Source organism: Malaya genurostris, chromosome 2 (assembly GCF_030247185.1).
Source record: "Malaya genurostris strain Urasoe2022 chromosome 2, Malgen_1.1, whole genome shotgun sequence".
Classification (NCBI taxonomy): Eukaryota; Metazoa; Arthropoda; class Insecta; order Diptera; family Culicidae; genus Malaya; species Malaya genurostris.
This window is the reverse complement of record NC_080571.1, coordinates 293,826,393-293,851,947: the sequence shown is the minus strand read 5'-3', so window position 1 is coordinate 293,851,947 and position 25,555 is coordinate 293,826,393. Positions and strand designations below refer to the sequence as shown.

The 25,555-nt window shown below is 35.1% G+C and overlaps 1 protein-coding gene across 2 annotated transcripts in view; it reads left to right on the top strand.

Annotated features, from left to right (window-relative positions):
• The first annotated feature begins 4,490 nt into the window (after positions 1 to 4,490).
• The window catches only part of LOC131430625 (transmembrane protein 65), a 77,212-nt gene continuing 56,147 nt past the window's right edge, over positions 4,491 to 25,555 (top strand). Inside the window, exons 1-2 of one of the 2 annotated variants that reach the window (XM_058595730.1) lie at positions 4,491 to 5,343; positions 14,415 to 14,543. In XM_058595730.1, coding sequence (XP_058451713.1) covers positions 4,914 to 5,343; positions 14,415 to 14,543 — 559 coding nt within the window. In that variant the 5' untranslated portion in view covers positions 4,491 to 4,913. The remainder of the gene's footprint in view (positions 5,344 to 14,414; positions 14,544 to 25,555) is intronic. The other variant, XM_058595731.1, reaches the window with a different exon arrangement.

Genomic DNA, 25,555 nt, shown 5'->3' with positions numbered 1-25,555 from the left:
CAAATGACAGTTTCTCTTGGTTTACTTTCTCTTTCAATTATTACGGAAAATTCCAGTAATTTCCAACAAATTCTACAGTGCATATCAAAAGTTGATGGTTTTTGATATTATCCTATGTGAAGTGTTAGATGGTAAGATTGATGATTGGACCGTAATACTCGAAAGAGAAAGTAAACAAAGAGAAATTATCATTTGCACTTAGGACCTTTTCTCGTGTTTGTCTTCATTTCATTCCATAATAATAGCGTCCCTTACACGATCATTAAAAGTGTCATTACTAAAAAGTAATGCCACTTTTAATGATCGTGTAAGGTCTGCGAGTTGAGTAATGACACGAGTAATGATGGAATTCCGGATTTTCCATCATTACCAACATTATTTCTTTTTCTTATTTTTTGTAGAAGTGCTGAAATCATCAGTTGTATTAGATGAGAGAATTTGGCAGCCATGAAGTAAACATTCTCTTCAAAACTGTACGTTAAAAAAAAATCTGGAAATGACAAACCTTAACGTTTCAATGGCAAATAATATTTATTTTCGGCTAAACGAAGATAAAGAATATTGCTAATATTCTTTAATTGCTGAGGGAAAGCTATTCTGGTTACAAGCCCCGTGCTGGAATAGTTACAAATACTCATCATTAATAATGAACGTGTAATGCTAAAAAGTAATGATGTACAGTAATGCAGTAATGACGAGCGTTTGAGCAGAAGTGTCATTACTTAGTAATGACACTTTTAATGATCGTGTAAGGGCCGCTAATCTTCTCTAATCTCATTTAATCCCAACTAGTCTAGATAAGTTTGGGTAGTTTTGAACTAATACAACCTAGTTTTGCCTAATCTTGTTTGAAGTGTATCTGTCATTTGAGCTTGCAAAAAAGTGTATGACATATAAACAAAGAGTTGATCTGCGTCAGACCCTGTCAGCTTGGAGCGAAATCAATCTTAAGTTCAGCAACGCCTTCGCACGGCATCACATTCAACATATCATGTCAATTGTATGGGTGCGCAGTGCTGCTATTTTGGCGCGAACGACTTTGACATTTCTCTCCCCTTCTTCATGCGTGCAAAATCATGCGCAGCTTAAATGTCTGTTCTTTGGGCTCATACTTTCAATTTAACAATAAAATTACATAATGCGATGATTTTCATTAATACCAAATGAAAATTTATCGTATGAATGTGTTAGTGTAAACGTTAAGCGACTTACGTGATTTCATTACACTCCAGCTAGAGAAATGGATGATGCTGAGTAGGCCTTTTTGGTTAATTTCTACCGAATTTCAACAGTTTATGCTGGAATTCTAAGAATTACGTGATGTTTACTAGTTATGTATATCCTGAAAACTTGAAGACTTAAATTTATGTATTCAGTTATATATATTTTTTTCATTTAGAAATAAACTGCAAATCAGCATGAAAACGTGCAAAATTGGAAAAGAATGAGATGAAAACGAACTGACAATGCAGTCCGCATCTTCTCACTCAAGGGGCAAATCACTCTAAACTTTGTCTGAACTCAAACAAGTTCTACCGGGAGTAAAAAAGTTTAGCAGGGATCTCGCTGGATTAGAATGGGATTAGAGAAGTTTAGCCGAGATCTGGAAATGCAATATTTTGACATAAGAAGCTGTAAACGTGGGAGCAGAGATGACAGATATTTTCATAGAAAATCTGCATTGCTTTATATAAAAAATCTGTATTTATCTGTATTCACTAAAGGAAGGAAATTTCGGAAATAAAATGATGTTTAAAGATGTTGTTCCATTAGATTATTGTTATAGAATGGCAGATGCAAGGAGCATTCCTTTATATCGTAAGTCCTTGCCGCACTGACAAGAACATTCAACGACGAAATTTAATTGTTTTTGGTATCAACCACAATTGAATTGTAAATCCATATACTTTTTTCGTTTGAAAATGATGACTTGGAATTCAAACGCCCAATACGCAACGTCAAGTCAGGTTATACAACTTTTCAGTCTGACAATAAAGTTTCATGACGCTGCACGAAAAAATTTTCATTTTAATATGTGCAATCAAACACGCTCAGACGGAAAAGTTTCATTATTTCTTTCTTACTTTTTGTGGTATCTGTATAAATCTGTATTTAATTTGAGAAATCTGTATAAAATCTGTACTCTGTATTAAATCTGTATACGCATGTAAAAATCTGTATAATACAGATAAATCTGTATAAATGGCATCTCTGCGTGGGAGCTCGAATGACAGATACACTTCAAACAAGATTAGGCAAAACTAGGTTGGATTAGTTTTAAATTACCCAAACTTATCTAGACTAGTTGGGATTAAATGAGATTAGAGAAAATTATTTTGGAATGACATGAGTTTATTAGTATGAGATTGTCTAGAGTTTAGAGTGATTTGCCCCTTGTTCTCACTCAATTCCGATAAATTTCCGAACCAAGCGGTTGGAGGCGAAATTTATTCGGAATTGGTTATTGCACTGGTGTTGGAGTTTATTCGGAATTCATTATGATTTCCACATGAAAATTGCTCGTCGAAATTCATTGAGATCTGATAAAGTGGGAAGCCGCGAACGAGTGGGTGTGTGTGCGTTTCAAAATCTTTAACGATATAGGGACCGTGCACGATTACAAGTAGCGCCATTAGTGGCGAATAGGCGAAAAAACTCTACCATAGCTTTACACTGTTACCATATGTTCACACTGAATAAAACAGTCAAAAACCTGTTTTAATACAACATAGTGGTGTAATGATCCTTTTCTCACATCAATCATATTCTCATATATAATACTTTGGTATACTATTAAAAACATTTCTCTCCGATTCTTAAAATAAACCAAAGAGATTATTTGTGCAATAACTAGTATAACCTACAGAATGGAACAGTTCTCTGACATCGATGAGAAAACGAAGTGAGTTCCACTATTGTAAGTATTTCGGGCACTAGAACCCGAGAACGTATAATCGAAGTTGGTTCGTATGGCCATCAACTAACATGATTTTAATTGCAACCGAAAAATATGTTTAATTTTCGGTAGGAGCATAAGATCATTCATTTGAACCTAAGATTAGGAATACCGGACTAAGTGTAAAAGTAAGTGAGATCCTTTTTTGAGTGTATGACTATTATCTGCCGTCGTTATTCGAAAACCGGGAATACTTTCGAGACCAATTTAGAAAACTTTTTACTTTTTTTGTTTCGACTCTTTAAGTGACGTACACAATTTTTAACACACTTTGCTGTATCATTCCGGAACCGGAAGTCGGATCCGGATGAAATTCAAGAATTCCGTGTAGAACCTTTCATTTGAATCTAAGTTGGTCAACATCGATTAAGTCATTTTCGAGAAACACACACACAAAGATAGATTGCTCAGCTCGACGAACTGAGTGGAATGGCATATGACACTTGGTCAATTTTTACTATTCGATTTTCAAGTGATTGTATAACCTTTCCATATGAGAAAGGCAAAACAGTTCAGCGTTTCAATAAAATGATTATTTGTTGTTAGCTTCGTGACTCGTATTTTCAATATACGTCAAACTGGCTACTCGCGAGATTGCTAGCTTTTTTACGATTACAATTTATTTTCTTCCTCCATTCTAAGAGTATGGACCATCCTGCGAAATTTTTGAACTTTTAGTTAAAATTTGACAGTCGGGCAGTTATTTTTTATCGAGTAGTTAAATTTATCTAAAACTGTGGCCCATTTCAAAGTTTGACGGATGGAAAATTATTTGGGTCTATTTTGCTCTGAAAATAAAGTAATAGCAAGTGGTGTAATAATTGCAATTCAGCGAAAGTAAGAATAACTTCGAGATAAGCTTACTTCATTTAAATAATATTTAAACTTTTTATTGGGGTATTTTCTTTGAGTGAAAGTATAAAAAGAAATTACACAGAAGTAATTTTTACTAATGGTCTGAAATTAGAATGTTTTAGCAAGATATTTTTCACTGTTTCCGGTCAATTTCATTAAAAAATTATTTAATGTGCTGAGATTATCGTTTGAGTGTTTGAATTTGAGTGAATTTGACAAATATTAGACACAAATCCAACTGCAATGACAGAAAATGACGTGGCCGTATTTGGATACAGAATGATTAATTCGATTCAAAATGTAATAGTCAGTCGATGTTAAATAATCGTTCGCACCACACGCGAATAATTCCATAGGGTTCGGAAAAAAATCCGCAGAGAATATACGCTAGAAAGTATTTTCAAACTCAGTTTACAAGTTTTGCTATGGTAGCATTATTTTTTCCACTGTCGCTATGGTAGCATTATTTTTGCGCTGTCGTCGCCGGCCACTAAACCACGCCCTCGTGCACGGTCCCTATAGATAAATCAGAATAAATTGCATCTCTGGGCACCGGGTTTATTTTTCGTCACTTTTCTTTGCAAGTTAACGAAGAAGGCTACTAGTACATCTAGTGACCACCAGAGCAGCTTGAATTACTTTTTGACAGTAAAAACTGTAGAAGTGTGGGTGCTTAAGTTAACTTGCGTTGTGTATCAAAACAAAAACACGATAAATCTGGCACTTTTGTTCAAAGTCCTAGGTTTAAACAGAAACGATCCTGCTCGTGGAAAATCCGAGAGGAAAATCAAGCCCACCATTAGTAGTGTTCTGGTTCTCGCGGTGTTGAGTTGGTTCTCTCGCTTGCGGCGCGTGAGTGTTATGTGCGTTGTGGATTGTGTTATCAGAAGAGCCTGTGTGGTGTGATAAGAAAAAAAACCTGTCGGATCGTTGTGGCTGTATGAGAGTAGAACGAAGAACATCAGGTGAAAAAACCAGTGTCGTTTAGTTTAAAGTGTTATGTGATTTTGCCAATATCTGCGAAATTTATACCAGCGAACGGAAGCCCAATTTTCTGCGTGCAAGTTGTGAAACTAAAGCGGTTAGTGAAAAGGAAGTAATAATGAGTGCCAGTATGCCATTATCTCGGTTGTCCACATTAGTGATTCAACAGTGCACCTGGAATTCAACCGTGGTAGCAGTTCCTAAAGTTTTAACCGTGTTGAATCATGATAAAAACCCACAAGGAGCATTGGGGTTCGGCCCAGCGTCACCGAGCAAGACTGGTAGCGCGACGGTTCAAAGAAGCAGATGTAGCAGTAGAAACACTTGTAGGAGTAAACTGATCAGTCTCAGCAGTATCAACAGTCATAGGGGCCGTCCGCTCATATTCGTGGGAGTGAATGGCACTCGGTGCTACACCCAGGCTGCCTCCACGCTGACGCGCGAACAGCTCCACGATTTGGTCTACCGCCTCAACGAAGATGAAAGGGAATTGCTGATGAACACGCTCAAACAGTTCGAATCGAACAAACAGAAGGCTCAGTTTGAAGGTGAAATTTCTGCTGCCTCCTTCGGTTACTTCCCCAACATCTTACCCGAATGCTTCTCAACAGGACTGTCGCTGTAGTTGGTTCCACACTTTGCTCTTTTTAACTCTCTATCTGTAAAGTATGAATTATATTGGAATTAGATGGGAAGTGGAAATGGTTTAGCGATGTTTCGTGACTATGACTCTTTCCTCTGTGATTTACATGTAGGACAATTCAAATTAGTCGACACGAGAGATGTTTACTGAGATTTTAAAAGATAATCTCTCAAAGGAAAATAGATTTACATAGATACCTTTACTCAATAGAGGCAAAACATTCCTGAAGCGTTACCTGAATTATTGTTATGAGTCAACCAGTTAATACCGACCTAACTTGGTTTTAAGCGGTGCATTCGTTATGTTTACTCTTTTCCTGTTCCTGACGAAAAAAAAAACATTCTCCGTGTCTGTATTTTGTTGCTTGTCTTCTGTTTCAAGCGCAAACTTTGTTTAAGCGATGACATATTACAGACAGTACTCGTAGCATTGCTTCGCGTATACAATACACGAACAAGTAAGGTTTAATCCATTAAACTAATACCAATAGCACATATAACAGCTTGAATATAAAAAAGAGATTATCCTAATTATGCTTTTCGACTTGTTTCGCTGGTGAATAAATAGATCTATTTAGTTTGTCATTATTGAAAATAATTTTAGATAGAAATCGATGAACAAGTAAAACAAGAAAAATCTACCTTTAACTAGACAATACCAGATCCGGTCCATTTGGTGAAGAAATGTGACCGGCAGTGTATCAATCTCAGAGCTTCGGCTAAAAATAATATCAGCAAATGTTTGATTTGGTTTGATATACTCACTCGTATCCCGAACGAGAATACATGCTCTTTTGGTACACTGTATGGCGGTGGTTTATTGATTTGCTTACCTATCGATACATACTCGATGCGAGTTGGGTGCACGGTAATTCATTAGGACATTTCTCATTTCATCTCAAATATTCAGCTGCATATTGAAAAGAAACATTTGGAATTTTTCGAACCAGAAAAAAAAATTTTTTTTTCAAGAGGAATAATTGAGTTTTAAATATACGAAACATCGCATAACCAAAAATCCAGTGTTGTTCAGAAAAAGTGCTGTATTTTGATTGTACTCCCCAAGATTGTACCATTCGCTTATTTGATTGTTTTGCATTTTCAGCAACTGAAACGTTGACGTAAACTCTATCCCCTCTTATATTGTATACCATTATCAGTTCGAGCCACAAGTTACTCATCTTATACGCACTGCAGTATGAAATTTGCACGTTCTGCTATCTTACCGTCTGTATCGAGCGTACTTAATTATCTTCAGTGTCAATCTTCTGGTTTATCTTCTATTGCTAGCAAGCCGGTCTACCAAGCGTGTTTCGATATCGAGCGACGAAGAATCTAGATGATGAATCTGTTTATATCTAGACGGTAAACACAAATCTGTTTTCGCTCAAGTGAAATTGGTCATGTTTCGTCTTTGGTAAAGATAATGATAATCAATTGGAAGATGTGGTACGGAATGTCATAACGCAGCTCAGTTTCGATTCTTGTACTAGTCACGTTTCAACGAGTTTTCATAGAGCAGCATCGAAGAAAAAGATGATGGATGAATTAGGTGATTAGGGGATATTAGAAGGCTTTTTTATCGTCTTCAACTTATCGACATGTTAGCAGTTTATATTGAAATACTAGTGTAACTTAGCAAGTCAACATAAACTGCTAAGCAGATGTTCACTAAACGATACTCGCGAAACACTTTCTGATGTTGTGTCTAAACGCAATGTCACTTTTTTGTAATTTTTTTCGAAGATACAGCTTAAGCAAATTAATTCAACTTTTTTTTTACATTTAGAGCATCATTTAAAGAATATTTAGGTCAATTTCCGTATATTAACATTGCAAAATAAGCCGGTAACAGAGCATTCCCCAAAACCTCTTTTGAGAATCACGTAGCGCGGGGATCACGATAACTCGGCGTAGAATTATCTGAAATCAAAAATGTTCTTAAATTTACTTAAAGTACGAGTTATTTCTCCCGCATCCGTCGTTCTCTAGTTATTACTTTGAGTATTTAACAATTTGTGGCATATTTAAGCAAAAAAACGCAATCTTACGCTAAATTTTCCGTCAATTTTGAGGTGAAAAACTACCATAATATGAAAATGTAAAAATTTCAAAAATGTAGGGAGGAAGCATTTTATACCAAGAATGTATGTATCATTTCGCGGTTAATTTTAACTTTTGATTAAAATCTGACAATTCAGCGGATATTTAGGCTGTGAACCATTTCACGGTTAATTTTAACTTTTGGTTGAAATCTGACACTTGAGTGGTTATTTGGTGTCGAGTAGTAAAATTTGACTAAAACTGTGGCCCATTTCAAAATTTGACGGACGGAAAGTTATTTGGGTTTATTTTCCACTGAAAATAATTTCAACTAAAGAATTAGTATTAGAATTTTCATTGCGAGATTTTTTTCAGTGTTGGAAAATAACTATCGATCTGTCAAAAATAACATGCTCTTGAGCAGGGTTATTTTTGACAACATCAAATTAACCACTCGAGTGTCAGATTTTAACCAAAAGTTAAAATTAACCGCGAAATGGTTCACAGCCTTAGTGTCGAGTAGTTAAATTTAACTAAAACTGCGGCCCATTTCAAAGTTTGACGGATGGAAAGTTATTTGGGTTTATTATGCACTGGAAATAATTTCAACTAAAGAATTGATATTAGAATTTTCTTTACAAGATTTTTTTCAGTGTCGGAAAATAACCATCGATCTGTCAAAAATAACCATGCTTTCGAGCAGGGTTATTTTTGACAACATCAAAATAACCGCTCGAGTGTCAGATTTCAACCAAAAGTTAAAATTAACCGCGACGTGTTTCACAACCTTAGGGCATATTCAGTAGTGTTTTAGTTCTAGATGCATAATTTATGTCAGTTACAAAATTTAAATCTGGATTTTATAAAAAGAAAAACTGCAGCCCCAGCACTGTTTTACTCGTGTTTCAAATATACAAAAAATAGAACGGCATCGTAGACCAGTTTTAAATTTGACAGAAGAACTGGTTGAATAAATCAAACTAGAACAGCTTGCTTGTTTGTTCTAGTTTCTGTTCTATTATAGATCTTCCATATTGAACTTCTAGCTGCTGAATTTGCTCTTAGTAGATTTTGCAGGATCGTGTTCACGGCCTTCGAAAAATAGGTTTTCGGGAAAACGCAAAACTGAGCATACCAGATATTGCTTATCAAGCCATTTCTTTGCTTACACAATTTTATTTTTCGATAAAAAAATTTTGTAATACTTTTTTTCTGTATTATTTCTAATTTTCAACACCACTGAACGCACAATTGGCAAATTGTCGCAAAGCTGATTTACCGGTAGCGACACCTGCCAATGAAAAATGGAACCAACAAAAGGAGGATTCTTCCGGAAATTTTCATATCGGCAGTAGTGATTTGCAACATTTTGATCGTTTATTCAAGAGTACAAATAGATATTAGCAATAAAACTACACTCGGAGTAGAAGAAAATCGATTTCAAAGTGATTACTACTACTTTTTTTTAGTGTAACTACGATTAAACATGGAAAATCTTCGGAAATGTGTGAAATTGGGTAAGGTTAGGTTTTTTTCGGATCAATATTTTTTAAACAGAAACCATTGTAATGTTGATTTCTTGAGTACTAGAATGTATAGCGATCGAGTACTATTTATATCGGATACTTTATTTGTTATTTCCAGGCATTTGAAAAATGGTACCGAACCAAGTTTAATGCTCTGTTCTGAATAAACGGTAGATTTCGCACAATGAACTAAGATCAACATTACCACCTCAAAGTAAAAACTTTTTCTTCAACTTCTACTATGATTTTTCGAATGAATTTGCCCGTTTTCATAAGAAATCGTTGAAAAGGTGGAGTAATTAGAAATTTTCCTACCGATTTGACAGCTCTTGCTGAAAGTATCATCTCTAAACAAGCAACGCCTCTACATTTCAGTTTTGCGACAATACGCCAATAGCTAAGAGAGAGAAAGTAAACAAAGAGAATCTCTCATTGTTACATTCGTCGCTTTGAACATTTTATACAGAAATATTACTTTTAGGAATCTACTGTAGAGTTGTGCAAAACAGCTCATTTTGGTGAGCAGCTCCGAACCGATCAGCTCACCAAAGTGAACCGATTCGATGTATCAGCTCATTAGCTCTTTTAGTTTGAACTGAAGGTTCATTTTGTGCGCCGTTTTTCTTATACACCAGTTTTCTTTCATATGTATGATCGAAGTTGAATCATTGATTTGCAATGATGCAATGAATGCAATGCGAATTAATTTATCTTCAATTGATGTCGACTAAATTGATTCTCTTCAAGAGCCGAAGATCCGTTCAGCTCGTAGCAAGTTCCCTTCGTCATAATGCGGTGAACTGGATAGCAAATGAGTGAGCTGGTGAGCTGCGGTTCTTTTGAAAAGAGCTGTGAGCTGTCACCTCACTTCAATGATTCGATTCACCGTAACAGCTCAGGAGCGAGTTGCCCATCTCTAATCTACTGGTGGTGTGGTCTTTAAAAATTTGCAGGAAGTTTGGTTATTGTAGCTCATTGAAACCATTTAAGTTTCGTTAAAATCTACTGATTTTTTTTTTTGAAATCAGAAAAGTTTCTAGCTATTCAAATTTCTATAGAAATATCACTCTGTAATTAGTTTTGACGCACGTCGCACCAAATCGAACAACTGTTGGCAGCACCCGCTCAGATTTCATTGAAACTTTCTGGATATGTAGACTTTGTTACAAAATAATCACTTCGCATACTTTGTTTTTCCAAAATTGATTTCAGAGATGATGATGACCAGTGTGGGCAGTTTAGATAAGTTTCTGTTGAAAAGACAATGTAAAAAAGGTTCGAATTGGACTATAAAGTGTAAGAGCCAATTCTACAATGGTTTTTTTTTTATTATCTTGGAATATAAATTCCTATCTCGGAACAAAATTTCAGTCAAATTAAAAGTGAAAATTTTTTTTTTCTGCGAAGAGTATTTTTTTCTTCGAAAATTTGACTCATTTCGTGAAAATCATTAATACAACACAGAGTTTACCATTTTTCGACTAAGCCACTCGAGAAAAAAAATTGGTAAAAATGTGGACCTTTTTAAAAGGTAGCCTGGATCAATTTTGGAAAAAAAAGTATGCTATGTGATTTTTTGTAACAAAGTTTACATGTTCAGAAAGTTTCAATAAAATCTGAAAATCCGAAAACACAGAAAAAAATAATGAAATTTACTCGACATGTAAATCAATAATATGATGAAATAGACATAAGTTGAATTAAAAATTTGATGTAAAATTAAATTGGACTGCATAGATTTTTCAATGAATATATATTTCAAAAAGTTTTTAGAACTGTATAGTAACTTTTCATTCAATTGCCTGCTCCAAATATGTGCATGAAAATTGATGTAAATTCACAAAATATTTTCATCTGTGTACGATTTGGCGCTAAATTGGTCTATTTGGTGTTTAGTGTCTATTAAGTATTTATTATATATTTATTTGAAAAGAGGTTTAAGTAATACGTGTACAAATAAGTTCGTGTCGTTTTCTAACAATTGGTGTAACTAAGTTATTGATTTACCATTTTGATTCGCAACGCATAGGAAAGCCACTGTTATACAGTTTTAGAATCAGTATGTGTCATTTAGCTTTAGCATAAACAGTACATATTTTACTATGTCGAATTTTTTGGAGAATAAAGTGTTTTCTTGCGGGAAGTTCTTCTACATTATTTCAAAATGAACAAAACGCCTGCCGAAAGGAATCGTAGTTTGGTGGAAGTGTATGGTGAGCAAGCTCTAGCTGATCGAGACTGTCGGAAGTGGGTCGAACGGTTTGAAAGTGACAATTTTGTTTTGTAAGACGAAAAACGATCCGGAGCGTCTTTAAACTTTGAAGATGAAAAATTGGAGAAATTAGTGGATCAAAACCAGTCGCAAACGTATAAAGAACTTGCAAAATCACTCGGAGTTACTCAGCCAGCGATTTGCCAGTGTTTAGAAACAATGGGAATGAACCGAAAGGTAGGTAATTGGGTACCGTACGAATTGAAACCAATGCACGTCGAACGCCGTTTCTTCACGTGCGAATGCCAATTCGCACCCACATGTTGCACAGTCGGTAAAAACATATTTAGAAATGCTCAAATGAGATTTTCTACCCTACGCGCATTATAACTTAGATATTGCTCCTTCCGATTACTATTTGTTTCGATCGATGCAGCATGGTCTGGCTGATCAGCACTTGTCCATTCATGATGAAGACCAATAAAGTTTCAAATTTCGAAGAAAAACGACACTTGTTAACTTATTTATACCCCTAATAGTAAACTGATAAAACGTGTATTTTGCATGGAAATGCTTTCCGTATACACGTTTAACTATTTTCACGAATGTCGAAAGAATGTTTGCTGACTTTCAAACAACTGAAGCTTCAGTAATCAGTTTAATAAAATTTCACTGAACATAAATCTGCCTGTTCACCACTCAACTGACGTTCGTTAAAATTTACAATAAATTCGTGAATGTATGAGACCGTCCGTCTTGAGTTGTAGATTGTTGCTGCAAATTTGTCGCAAAATCTTATGTTAAAAAATGCCATCGACTTTCAGTATTAAACTTATGAACAACTTACTTTACGCTACTAAGAGGAATGAATTCTTCTATTAATGATAGTTTCTAAATCTACTTTAACACTTATTGTTTTTATTGAAGTTTTGTTCTTGTGATTCTTTTCCTTTTATTGAACTCCTTTTCATATTTCATTTCTAATATTATTAGCTGGCCTAGAAAATAATTAAATAACATCTTATTAACCAGGTTGAAAAACTACACGAAATGCATTATTCGTATTCGATCCTTATAGTACTAAATAATTTCTTGGCAAGTTGTACGGTCTTTTTGTTCAGTAGAATTCATAGCCGTGTAAAATGTTCATGTTGAGGAAAAATCAATCAATGAGGTTTCGTATTCCAATTAGATATAAATAAATATATTTACTTTTCAGCAAAAATTCCTCTAACGAGTCGTAAAATATTCAAAAGAACTTGAACTTGAGCACATCGCTGTCGAAGACTCAAGAGGATGGCATGTTAAGTTTTGCACAAATTTTTCCACAGCAATGGTTTTCCTTCCCTAAAAAAAAAGAAAAGCAAACATCATTATTGACTTTCCCGGGCATAATCGAACGGCCAAAGAGTTTGTTTACTGTTTGTTTTACTCTTCACGAGCGTTTGTTTAGCAATAGGTCGATGGGAAATTCAAAACAGGTATCCGAGAAATGACTGCCAATGAAAGGAAAAAATGAACGCTACTTTCAAAATCTGTAAGATGTTTCAAAAATTTAAATATCTGGGATTGTTCTTCGCCGATTGTGTTCACCCACTGTAAAACGAAAACAAAATGTCGAATTGATGCTTGAAGCTCAAAACTGCTTTTTGATGTGCTACTAATGGAAACTCGTTGTGCTGCTAGCTGCCTGCACTCAAGCAGAAGAAGATCCCTTCATTGTTTAAATGTTCAAATAAATTCTAATTCCAGTGAATTGTGTATTCTGCCTCATGATTTCTTAATTTGTATTTCATTGTTGGCTATGCACGGAACCACCCGTGATCCCATTTCAACCAGAATATTAGTTGATTTTCTGAATTCGATTGGTTAAAATTTGGTACAACTAATCGATTGTTGTTTTAACTAAACTGTCATTTTTGTTTTTCGATTAGTAGAAACGATGGTTGAAACAACGAATTCAACTGTTTGAAAAAAAATGCTGTCAATTAGTGAGGACACATACCTTTCAATTTCAACAAATATTTTAGTTGAAATAACTGGTGTTGTTATTGAAACAAAACTCTGTTAGTTGAAAAATAAATCGGTTTTATTTGTTTGTTTGTTTTGAGATGAGTAAAGATCTAAATTCTAAAAAAAATACTTCTGATTCGATCGGAAATGATTGATGTAGAAAAACGTTTTTAATCAGCAAAAGTGCCCGGAGGGGCGAGTAAATTAGCGAAATTATTAAATTTACCTAAAATGATGCCTTCAAACGGTTTAACTAATGTTTGCACTGATAATTTTAGTCAATTTATATGAGCTTGGGTGCATCAACCGCTGGGAATTGGAATTTTGCGACGGCAATTCAAACGCGCCATTCAATCGCAGCGCGTTCTGTGCGTTTGAAACCCTTCGCTCCTGTTACTTTTATAGATTAAATTCATGTCAAAAAGCGTTTTATTGCTAATGCATGAACATCATCATCGTTAACAAACAGTTGGAAATAAAACAGTCTGCTGGAAGTAAATAATGATCGAATTTTTGATGCATAAAATTTTTGCGCATACCTGAAAGATTACGAGATGATCATTCATTAACATTTTCTAATTTGTCACCAAATCTTTTTCATCTCAAACGAGGTTAACTTTATCACAACACCGCTGTTAGATAAACACTTGTTATCATAAAATTCTCAAATCGAATGAACACAATTTCACCAAACGCTTTAACCATCGATGTTGTTTTCATTGACATTTTGAAGCGACGCGAACAGATTTCAACAAAAAAGTTGTTGATTTTGCATTGCGATTATTGTTTTGCTTTCAACTGTCTCCGGCATTTGACAGCATTCAAAACAACATATTTTTCAACTACTTGAATATATGCAAATCAAAAACCATTTTGGTTGAATCAAAAAGAAATTAGTTAAATCAACTATCGCAAAAATTAAAAACTGCGATATCGCAATTTTATGATCGAAGGGTTCTCCGTGTGCTTGCTAACTTAATGAGCTGCGTTTGTTCTTAGTCCCAGCAGAAGAAAAAGGGAACTCCGCTATCAGGTGCAAGAGGTACTGAGTTTTTCATCAATCTTCGTTAGTCGCCGTCATGTTTTTATCCCGCGTAACTCTCGCCAGCTGGGCAGTGTTCTAATGTTCTGTTCTTTGCTTGCATGAAACCTATTGCATCAAATCGTACACATCCACGTGCAGGACAGTTGGCGGCTACGGTTTGGCGAAGTAGATTTGGGCGACCTTCGAAGTTGAAACCGGTACTCGGGGATGTAGATCCTACCGGTTCATACTGTGCGGTACCGGATGATTGGCTGGCGAAGAAATTTGGTATGAGTTTTGGCTTTTATTTATCTTGCTTTTGTTTTGTGACAGTTGCTGAATTAGATTAACCTAGCATTAACAAATTATACTAACAAATTTGATTTTCGGTACGGTATTGGTATGGTGTTGGAGAATGGTAACATTTAACGGTACGCTTGTTATAGTAAAACCTACAAACCGCCGCATGAATAGTCAGTATTATTAATAATCATTAACTAAGCTGTATTTGCAATTGAAAACAATGAAGATGAATTTTTCGTCATTCTAAAACTTTGCAGTGTTCGAGCTGATTTTGATAAATTTTTGTTTATATATTCCCTTTTTCTTCAAGTTCATAACGTTCGAAATTCGATAATGTAATTGTAATGTAATTGCTTACGCCCAATAGGATTTTTACTCTATATAAATCAATTACCCACGTGACTCAGGTTGGCTATCCACTCCATCATCCAGTCATTCACTTGTAAGATACCCTGATGCGCTCCCTGCCCCTCTCCTTTGTCGATATAGTTGAGCATAATATAATATAATATAATATAAATTAATATAAAATAAATGTAATATAATACAATACAATATAACAATATAATATAATCACCCCGATTCTGCAATCCGACGGATTTGTGATACGAATGAATCTACACTTTCGTTCGAGTTCGAATTTTGCATTCTTTATTCCGTTCGACTTGTATGATTCGATCGACTCTCGTTCGGGAGCACTTGAAATTTCAAACACTAACCATCAAAGCTGTCAACACTACTTACACGTTCTATATTATTTACATTATTCATTTCTTAGTAAACGAAACCGTCACACTTGTATAAACAAATTAGAACGATTCTAAACCGAACAGAAATAATACGTATGTACGCAAGTCTATCGATTAATGTTCGAGAATTTAACAACTCGAACGAATGATATTCGAGTTCATACTCAACTCGAACGGAATGCAGAATGGAAATTGCACATTCGATCGGAATATTTCGAATCGATCGACGTACAGAATAGGGGTGAATATTACATAATATAATGCAATACAGTATACTACAATATAATATAATATAATTCAATATAACAGCTTTAGGACAAACTTTTTTAAAAAGCTGTGAAAAGCATACAAGTGAAAATCTGTTAAAAATTACCGTTGCACACGACTTTGCACGTATAAATGTCTGTTGTATATCTGTTCTCTGTGATATAACATAATATAGAATAATATAATATAATACAATACAATACAATATAATATGATATAGTGTAATGGAGTATAATACCATACAACATAATAAAGGGTGATTTTTTAAGAGCTTGAGAACTTTTTTAAACAATAAAACGCATAAAATTTGCAAAATCTCATCGGTTCTTTATTTTAAACGTTAGATTGGTACATGACATTTACTTTTTGAAGATAATTTCATTTAAATGTTGACCGCGGCTGCGTCTTAGGTGGTCCATTCGGAAAGTCCAATTTTGGGCAACTTTTTCGAGCATTTCGGCCGGAATAGCCCGAATTTCTTCGGAAATGTTGTCTTCCAAAGCTGGAATAGTTACTGGCTTATTTCTGTAGACTTTAGACTTGACGTAGCCCCACAAAAAATAGTCTAAAGGCGTCAAATCGCATGATCTTGGTGGCCAACTTACCGGTCCATTTCTTGAGATGAATTGTTCTCCGAAGTTTTCCCTCAAAATGGCCATAGAATCGCGAGCTGTGTGGCATGTAGCGCCATCTTGTTGAAACCACATGTCAACCAAGTTCAGTTCTTCCATTTTTGGCAACAAAAAGTTTGTTAGCATCGAACGATAGCGATCGCCATTCACTGTAACGTTGCGTCCAACAGCATCTTTGAAAAAATACGGTCCAATGATTCCACCAGCGTACAAACCACACCAAACAGTGCATTTTTCGGGATGCATGGGCAGTTCTTGAACGGCTTCTGGTTGCTCTTCACTCCAAATGCGGCAATTTTGCTTATTTACGTAGCCATTCAACCAGAAATGAGCCTCATCGCTGAACAAAATTTGTCGATAAAAAAGCGGATTTTCTGCCAACTTTTCTAGGGCCCATTCACTGAAAATTCGACGTTGTGGCAGATGAAATTATCTTCAAAAAGTAAATGTCATGTACCAATCTAACGTTTAAAATAAAGAACCGATGAGATTTTGCAAATTTTATGCGTTTTATTGTTTAAAAAAGTTCTCAAGCTCTTAAAAAATCACCCTTTATAACATAACAAAATATAATTTTTTTTTAATAATAATAATAATAATAATAATAATAATAATAATAATAATAATAATAATAATAATAATAATAATGATAATAATAATAATGATAATAATAATAATGATAATAATAATAATAACAACAGTGTATAATACAATTTAATATAATTCAATTCAATATATAACAAATAATGCAACAAACAACAGAACCACATGTTGCAATATACTATGATAAATATTGCACTTTAGGATGGACTTCAAACTACAAGCCATTTCGCACCCTCTCATTCTGCTACTAACGCAGAAGGCGATAGCACCCAGTCGACGCCGTTCTAGTGACCAAATGTCATCATAGACGCTCGGGGAGACATGAGATAGGAACTTGTGAGGACTTAGTTATTTCACCATTTAACGACCTCGGGAAAAGTTTTAGTTATATTATTAAAAATTCTTAAGAGCCTTCATGCTTTTAAATTTGCTACCCTTATTTAGTCATGATTTGTCTCAGTAATGTCATATTGAGACAATACTTGAAATTATGCTCATATTTGTGTGAGGCTCACAAAATTGGAAAAGTTGTGGACTTCGATGTTATCCACCGTTTGCAGGGAGTATTTGAGTTCCTTCTTTGAAAGCTGAAACAGGTTTCTGAGGACCAGTATAGAATCTTAGAAAGATATGTAGTATATGGTTTGATTTGTTCAGTGAATCTGTTTGATTTTCTTTTAACCCCTTAACGCTCAAGGGAAATATGTTTCCCTTCTATAAAAATCGTTATAGCTAATTCAATGACTATTAAATCGATGTTTTTTGTTACTGAATGTTAAAGAAAACATATTTTCAAGACGACAAATGTGTTTCGAATAAGTGAAAAGAACTATCAATCTTTATTGCACTTAAAAAGTTTGTGCAAAATGACGTATAGAAAATAGAACACATAGTAAATGTGTTGTGTGCAACGTCCACAAGTACATGAAATCGTTTTTTTTTGTTTTGATTATAGATGACCATAATGTCATTCGCCTCTTCGAGTTATAAAAACTTTCTGACTCTATGTACGGGGTTGGGAATCGAACCCAGGTGTGCTGCGTGAAAGGCATCGACTAACCCATCACGCTATACCCGTCCCCATGAAATCGTTCCGTAGAATGCCATAACTAACTATTTATTTTACTATTCTGATAATAAAAGCAATTAAAGCAATAAATTAAATTACGATATAATAAACCCAACTGTTCTTTTATTTATTTCTAAGAATCATAGGGAAAAACATTTCCCATGAAATTATAGGAAACTTATGCACCCTGCTATGTTTTTCTGGTGATATTCTCTTAATTTACACCCCAATAACTAAAATATTGTCGAAATATGTCAGTATTTCGTCCTACACATCTTATGGTCGTGAAAGGGTTAAAGGTCAACTGTACCATAGTAGAATCACAAGAACGTTGATATTGATGTAGATTAGATGTAGGAGAATTAAATTTCCGAAATCAAAAAAAAATTTGATGTCAAAAGGCTTTCAATTGCATGAAACGTAGAGATTTAGTGTCATCCATTTGATTAGAAAAAATATCAAAATTTTTCCAAGTTCCAGAAAGTTGATTTTTTCAAAAAAAAATTTTTTTTAGATGACACTAAATCTCGACGTTTCATGTAGTTTTAAGGGTTTCGGAATCAAAAAAAAAATTTTTCGATTTTGGAAATTTCATGTACTCCCCCCTATGGTGCTTTTTCAAGATCGAAAATTTTCAAACCTTAACCGCCGGGCAGCACCTCTTACGCATGTCCGATTTGGCTCAATTTTTGCATGGGGACATTTTTCGAGGTGCTTAAACTTTTGAGCACTAGAGAGAATTTAAAATTAGAAATTAGAGGTGATCCCAAAATATTGGCACCTTCATATATGAGAGCGGTGAAAATCAACGTGTTTTGTCGGTTACTTCACTTATACCATCATATCTCTGGAACCAAAAGTCACAGCCATTTGATCTTCGAACTTGATCAGTTGCCCGACTGTAGCTTTCAAACGAGCCCAAGTTTGTTGAATTCGGTTCAGCCATCTCTGAAAAAATTGAGCGCGTTCAAATATCTTCGACACACACACACACACACACACACACACACACACACACACACACACACACACACACACACACACACACACACACACACACACACACACACACACACACACACACACACACACACACACACACACACACACACACATACACATAAAGAGAGAGAGAGAGAGAGATTTTCCGATCTCGTCGAATGGTATATAACACTATGGGTCTCCGAGGCTTCGTTCGAAAGTCGGTTTTCCAGCAATTCTAATACCTGTCTAGAGAGAGCGTCCATTTTAGGAATTGTTATTCCTTGTTGGTTTAATTTCTTTATTTAATTATTTTCAACCATATGTATACCAAAAAATAATGAAACGACTCTTGCGAACTCCGGGCTCTGGTTTCGGAAACAGATTATCAAAAACTTCAATTTTAAATTTGCATCGATTTCTAACGAAATGCTAATGAGAAAGGCACTTTCTTAGATAATAACTGGATTTTGTACTTGATAAACATATTAGGGGCTTCAATGAATATACTTGAGGAATATTTTTCTTTGACAAGTATTAACTGTCATTCAGGGGTTTGGTATCTCATGTATACCGGTTTGTGCTAAAGTGCACATGACTAATTTTCATTTTAATGTTTTACATTCATCACCATCAGTGCGTCAGCAGTTTATGTTGAATGCTAATGTCACCTAATGGTTCAACATACACCGCTGAGCAGACGTAAAATATTTGTTATTCGCAAATCACTTTTTTGCACCGAAGTGCCATGTCTATCTTGACGTGCCGAAAAAGCAAAACAAATTGACGGTATGCTGGCCGCCAACAGATTGTAGTCTTTCAGGGGTATGATGCCTTTGCTAAAAGTCATCCAAGTGTCCTAAAATACACTCTTTTAAATGTCTTCACCGAACGAAAAATGCGAAACAAAACGATTCATAGTTCAGTAGGATTTGTTTCTGTTTGCTTGCGATCAAGGTCAGTCAATTACCAGAAAAGTTTTACAGCTATGCTTTCTGTAAATTTTCAGCAACGGTATGAAATTTTTGACACCATTCTTCCTGTTAAGTATTCCGCATCGGATACGGATAACATTCAACAGTAGCCTATGACCTTCTAGGACCTTTCATTCCGATATCAGTTCATGCTAATCGGCTAGGTCATTCATGAGAAACATGAGAGTTTTTGATCAGAATTTCCGACACTTCCGGAATCGGAACCCGGGGACCGATGTGGTAGAAGTCGATTGGTTTTGCCATCGTTTGGTCATCAACAAGTTATTAGAAGTTTTCTCACGTATTGGAATCATTATCTTGAACGGTCGTTTGAAATTTTAAACACTCATCGCCCGATAATTCCTGGACTGAAAGTTGGATCGGATCAAATATCTTTCATTTGAAAAAAAAAATAAAAAATCGATTGGGATATCTCAGAGTAGTTTAATTTTGCGCACTGTTTTCGGTATTTCTTGAACTGAATTCCGGGAATCGGTCTGTTCGAGTGATCTACAGCTGGTATCTGATTAACCATGCTTCAAACGATAAACCAGTAATTAGTTTTCTCCCAGACCAATAACTAATTAGCAGAAGAAATGCTTAGTAGTCTTATGTGTATGTACCTTACATAGTTTGAATATTAATTAACTCAATTTGAATATCGAACAAACGAAACAATTTGTGCAACGGATAGAATATGTGGTTTTGTGACATGTTGTAGAGATGAATAAAATAGTTCGCTTCAATGAACCATGCGAAACATAATAGTATAATAGACGGAAAGGGCTATGTCTGCTGAACGGCTCCATCACTCACCTGGATTCTCATTGCTCTATGATAAAACTGATTTAAGGAATTGGATTTTGTGGTGTACAAACAATTAATTTGATTCTTTTTGATAAAAGCTTGAATACAATAGTCATCAAAAAAATAAGTAATAATAATTTAATATTAAAAAAAAAATATTATCATTTGTATTTTTTTCCGTTTGAACAGTGGCGTCTCGTCCTTATGTGCATCTCGTGCACTGCACAACCGCTTAAATTGAAGGAATTAACTGCATCCCCGTCCGCATTCTATTATTTCTTAGATTCTCTATTTATTCGATGAAATCAGGTCGGATGGTATCGAATAGGAAATAATGAGAGTTTTTGTTCGCAGCACGAAATATGCATAAATTCATTAAACGCTTCTCATATCTTATTGCCATAGCCAATACGTGGCGCTCTGAACTCTAGCAATTTGCCTTTTGTACCGAAATTGCGTGCATTTACACACATCTCATATACATCCAACCTAAAATTTCAAGTCTCTCTTGTCGCAGTATTAGTGTCTTTTCTGTGCACATGAGTTACTGCACTGATTCAAGACGAGAGGGAGCTCAGTTCTGAGATTTGGTCTTCTCTCTGTAACGTTTGGCTCACTGAGAACTTGTATGCACACTTTCAGTAGAGGTTTCAGTGGCTTATGCTTATGGCAGTTGAAAACAAATTGCTGTCTTCAGAGATGCAAGGTTCACAGATTAATCTGAGTATTTTTAACAAAAAGCACAAATTTTAAAAATGAAACAGATTCTCACAGATTTCTGAAATAAATCACATACTGATAATGGGCCTCTAAAAGCCTTCACATTGCTAGTTTGCAAAGTTTCCTACAGAGCGTTTGAAAGTAACGGGACCTTTTTTTGATGTGGCATTCTTGGCTGTCTCAGTTGCAACGCCGAAGCATTATTGACAGATTTGCTCGACGTGCAGCTTGCAGATTTCTTCTAATGTATCGATGATACGAAATGAGTCCAATAAATCCCATCCATTCCATTGTATTGAAAAATACAAGCGAATATTAATTCCTCTATCGTTAGTTTTCACTTACTGCGAACTGTTACATCTAATATAATCAGTGCACAACACGAAGATATTCCCACGAGACGCCACTGCATTCGAAAGTTTAACTACAATATCACAAGATATCAATAATGGCACTAATATTCTTTGGCCCCACCACGTACCTCTAGAAAGGTGTGAGCTAAACAAGCAATCTAACTGATAATTTATATTTTTACACAAATTACAACATTCAACCTGAGAAGACTCCTGAACATATGAAGAACTTTGAATTTTTTGTTTGGTGCGCATCTGTGAATCGCTTGTCAGATGTTTTCTAGAAAAATCATCAGTTCGTCGTACATTAGTATTAGAGCAAGCTGTTCGCGAACGGTTCAAAAGAACTAGTTCTTCTGGAAAAAATGAGTAAGCTACAGTTCTTTTTTGAAGTATGATAGTTCTCTAATCTTTTCAAAATCGATAAAAGTGATTGAATTCTATTAGAAAATGTATTACCAATTGTATATTTTGAAACGGTCGTAGTTTCTAACAATGCTGTAGAAATTGTATATATTAGCGACCTCTGAAAAACTGCACGTTTGTTTTTTTTTTAAATATACGCAGCAAAGTTCCTGCATTTCCATTAAAAAGTAAATTTCTAACGAAATATAATTATTTGCTCTCTTACGGTTAATGCAGAAACATTCAAAATTTCTGAAGAACGAATTAACGGTGCAGGCGAACTAGTTCTTTCTGTTGAACTATCAAGTTCTAAACGGTTCTTTGAAATGAACCCCTAGATTTTGTGGATACAATCTGAATTGCTCACCACAAATTTCTATAGATGGTTAGAAGCGTTCATTATTCTGCGTAAGGTAAATGAATTTTTGCTACAGTGGATCTTAAAGGCTATACTCGACCTCGACTGGGAAGATAATCGTAAAAAAAGGAAAACTGCTGTCTCAGTCTTATCATACAAACGAATGTTTTTTACTGTCCGACGTTTCGGCCTTTGGTGTAGGTTTTTTTCAAGGAAAACTGGAAAATTTTATTGTGTTTCATTGATCAAAAAATCAAAACAGCACTCATTCTTTACACCATAAACGAAGGAAACAATTTTGCATTGGAGAAAACAAAAATCATAGATCGATCTTTGCGATCTACAGCATTACCTATGTTGGAAATGTGTCATATTTCCAATACTAACAAAATAGTTAATCATCCACCGATGTACAAGGCCTCCACACCACTTACGCTGGTCGTCTACATTCTATCAAATCCATCAAATACGATAAGAAATGACAACTCTCCGATGAACACCAATACTACTGTACTCTACACAGCACTTTGCTGAACTTTTCAACGATAATGTTACTTAATAACGTAGATAAGCTCATTGTTTTTGATCACCATGATTAAAACTTTAGAATAGTTGTTAAATTAAGTAGTTGTGACACTGTATGTAATTCATTTATTTGTTATGCAGTCAGTAGTAAGAGTTGTTTTTAAATAATTTTTGATTCAGAATTTATGTAAATGATCATTTGTTTTCATAGTATCTTAAAGCATGTTCTAAAATTGACCAGACAACGTAGCGTCAGACATCGACATTTTGACTATAAACGATAGACTTTAGTAAGTTTTTACATTGTATCATTTGTTCAACGCTTCATATTTTTGTCAATGTAACACAATTAAATTTTCCAGTTTTCCTTGGAGAAGGCCTACACCAAAGGCCGAAACGTCGGAGAGTATACAACATTTGTGTGTATTATAATACTGAGACTGCCGTTTTCCTGTTTTTCCACGTTGATCTTAAAAAGTGATTACAGAATATTATGTAGGTGTCAAATTTATCTCTGGTCACACAACAGTCAGATGGTTTGGCATATAGCCGAGATGTAGAATAACTTCGATTTTCTTTCGAGGATTGTAGGTTTTATAAAACCTACATTTAGGCACCTATGGTGAGTCCAGTATTCTTTTCGATTTGGGAAATAAAACCGTATAATAGACGCAACCGACAAATCGCAATCTTTTCTATCCGCTCAAATTTCTAGAATTGAGCGGAATCGATCTCAGCTTTTTTGGGTTCGTTTGAAAATTGCAAGATTCAGTAATGGTACCGAATAAGCAACGTAAGCTTCGAAGTACACTTTTATCCGTAACATGAATCAATATACTTCCTAAATCTATGCCAAAAATAAGCTCCATGGAGAAAATGTTTGGATGGCACGGTAAAGGACATTATCACAACCACTAGGTGAGTTAGGAAGCAATTAGGAATCGTTTTTTTACTTCCGATGATTTCAAGATTGTATTAATCGTAATCGTTATTGAGTATATTCGATTTATAGTAGCCCATTGTGAATTATAAACAAAATCATATTGCTATATTGCGGGAAATGCCATTGCACCAGGTGCGTATGCAAGGGAGGATTTTGAGGTTTCCAACCCCTCCCAAAACATTAAAAAAATTATGTTATTCACCCGGTGAAAAAGATTGTCAGCGATACGCTGCCGTTTCCGGGAAACGAGCAGACTGACACGTTGAAAGATGCCAGAGAGAAAAAAAGTAAAAACGTCAGCTGGTATCATGTTGCTATGCTTTTAGCCGGTAAACGGGATTGTCTTTTCGATTCTTGACTACTCCGGCTTACTGTTTGTTTGCCAGATTTCTCCAATCCGGCCACCTGATCCATACGATTTGTTTGTTCCGTTTCACTGGTCTAAAGGCAACAGTTCGTCGAACAAATCCTTCTTCTGCCGCCTGCAGCTTCAAACATGATTAATGAAATAATACAAAACGAGTAAGTCATGTCCGTTCTCGGTGTGCTTGACTGAGGAGAATCAAATTTTTGGCTAATGAGCAAATATTTTATTCAAGCCGAATCCTTTGAGTAAAAAGTTAATGGCCTATAAAAACATGGCTTCGATTTAGCATAATGAACATATTAAGCATACGGTGGCAAATTAACCCGGAGAAGGGTTTTCTATTATTTTAATTAGTTTACAGTCTACTAGCTGCTTTCAGCAGCCTGACATTATTGTATCTGTCCACATGCAATTATTTTCAGTTGAAAGTATTATTTTAGGAAAAGGAAAGTTTTCTACGGCTTCCGGTGTTCTCCAGTCTGACGAGCGAGAAAAATACTTTTGAAGATTGACAGACTCTACAGAATAGCTGTAGAGGTACAAAAAGCGATGATATTAAATATAATTTATTCCTCCTCAATGTTTTCTCTCAATTCTATCATTGAAAATGTGTACTGTCTCTCTGAATTTTTTGTGGTTTTGGGAAAATATAAAAAAACGATATAACAAAATTCACTTGGATTCCAGTATTCCAATTATCTGCCCACAAGTTTCGTGAGACTGGTGCTAGCACAAGGTAAACAAGCTTAAAGAAGCGTTAATCCGTGCAATTTAGAAATGCTGTTGAAACAAAATTAATATGTCGGATGATTGCTCCAATAAACATCTTGATTGCTTAGTTTCCTCTTACACGCACCAGTACGGGCCAGAAAGTATATCAACATTTTGCCTAAAAGAACAATAAATTGTACAATCACCCAGAATACAAGGACCAGACATCTTGGGTTGTGTACGCTACGTTCTCGTTTAATAGAAGCTACCAACAATTTTATTCTGTCGGAGTTTTCCCAAGGAAAATCGGGGCAAGTTAAAAACCCGTGCTGATATCGAGTTTTTTTTTCAATCATTCCAAAATCTTGTTCCTCTGCATCACACGTAATATGATCATTTTGTTTTGAATGCCGCCTTGAAACCATTTTTATTATGATTTTCTCACATTACATCTTACCCTTCAATGCCGCATCCCTTTGATGATTGAGGATGATGATAACGACGTGAGGCCATTATCTATTTTGCACCCCTCT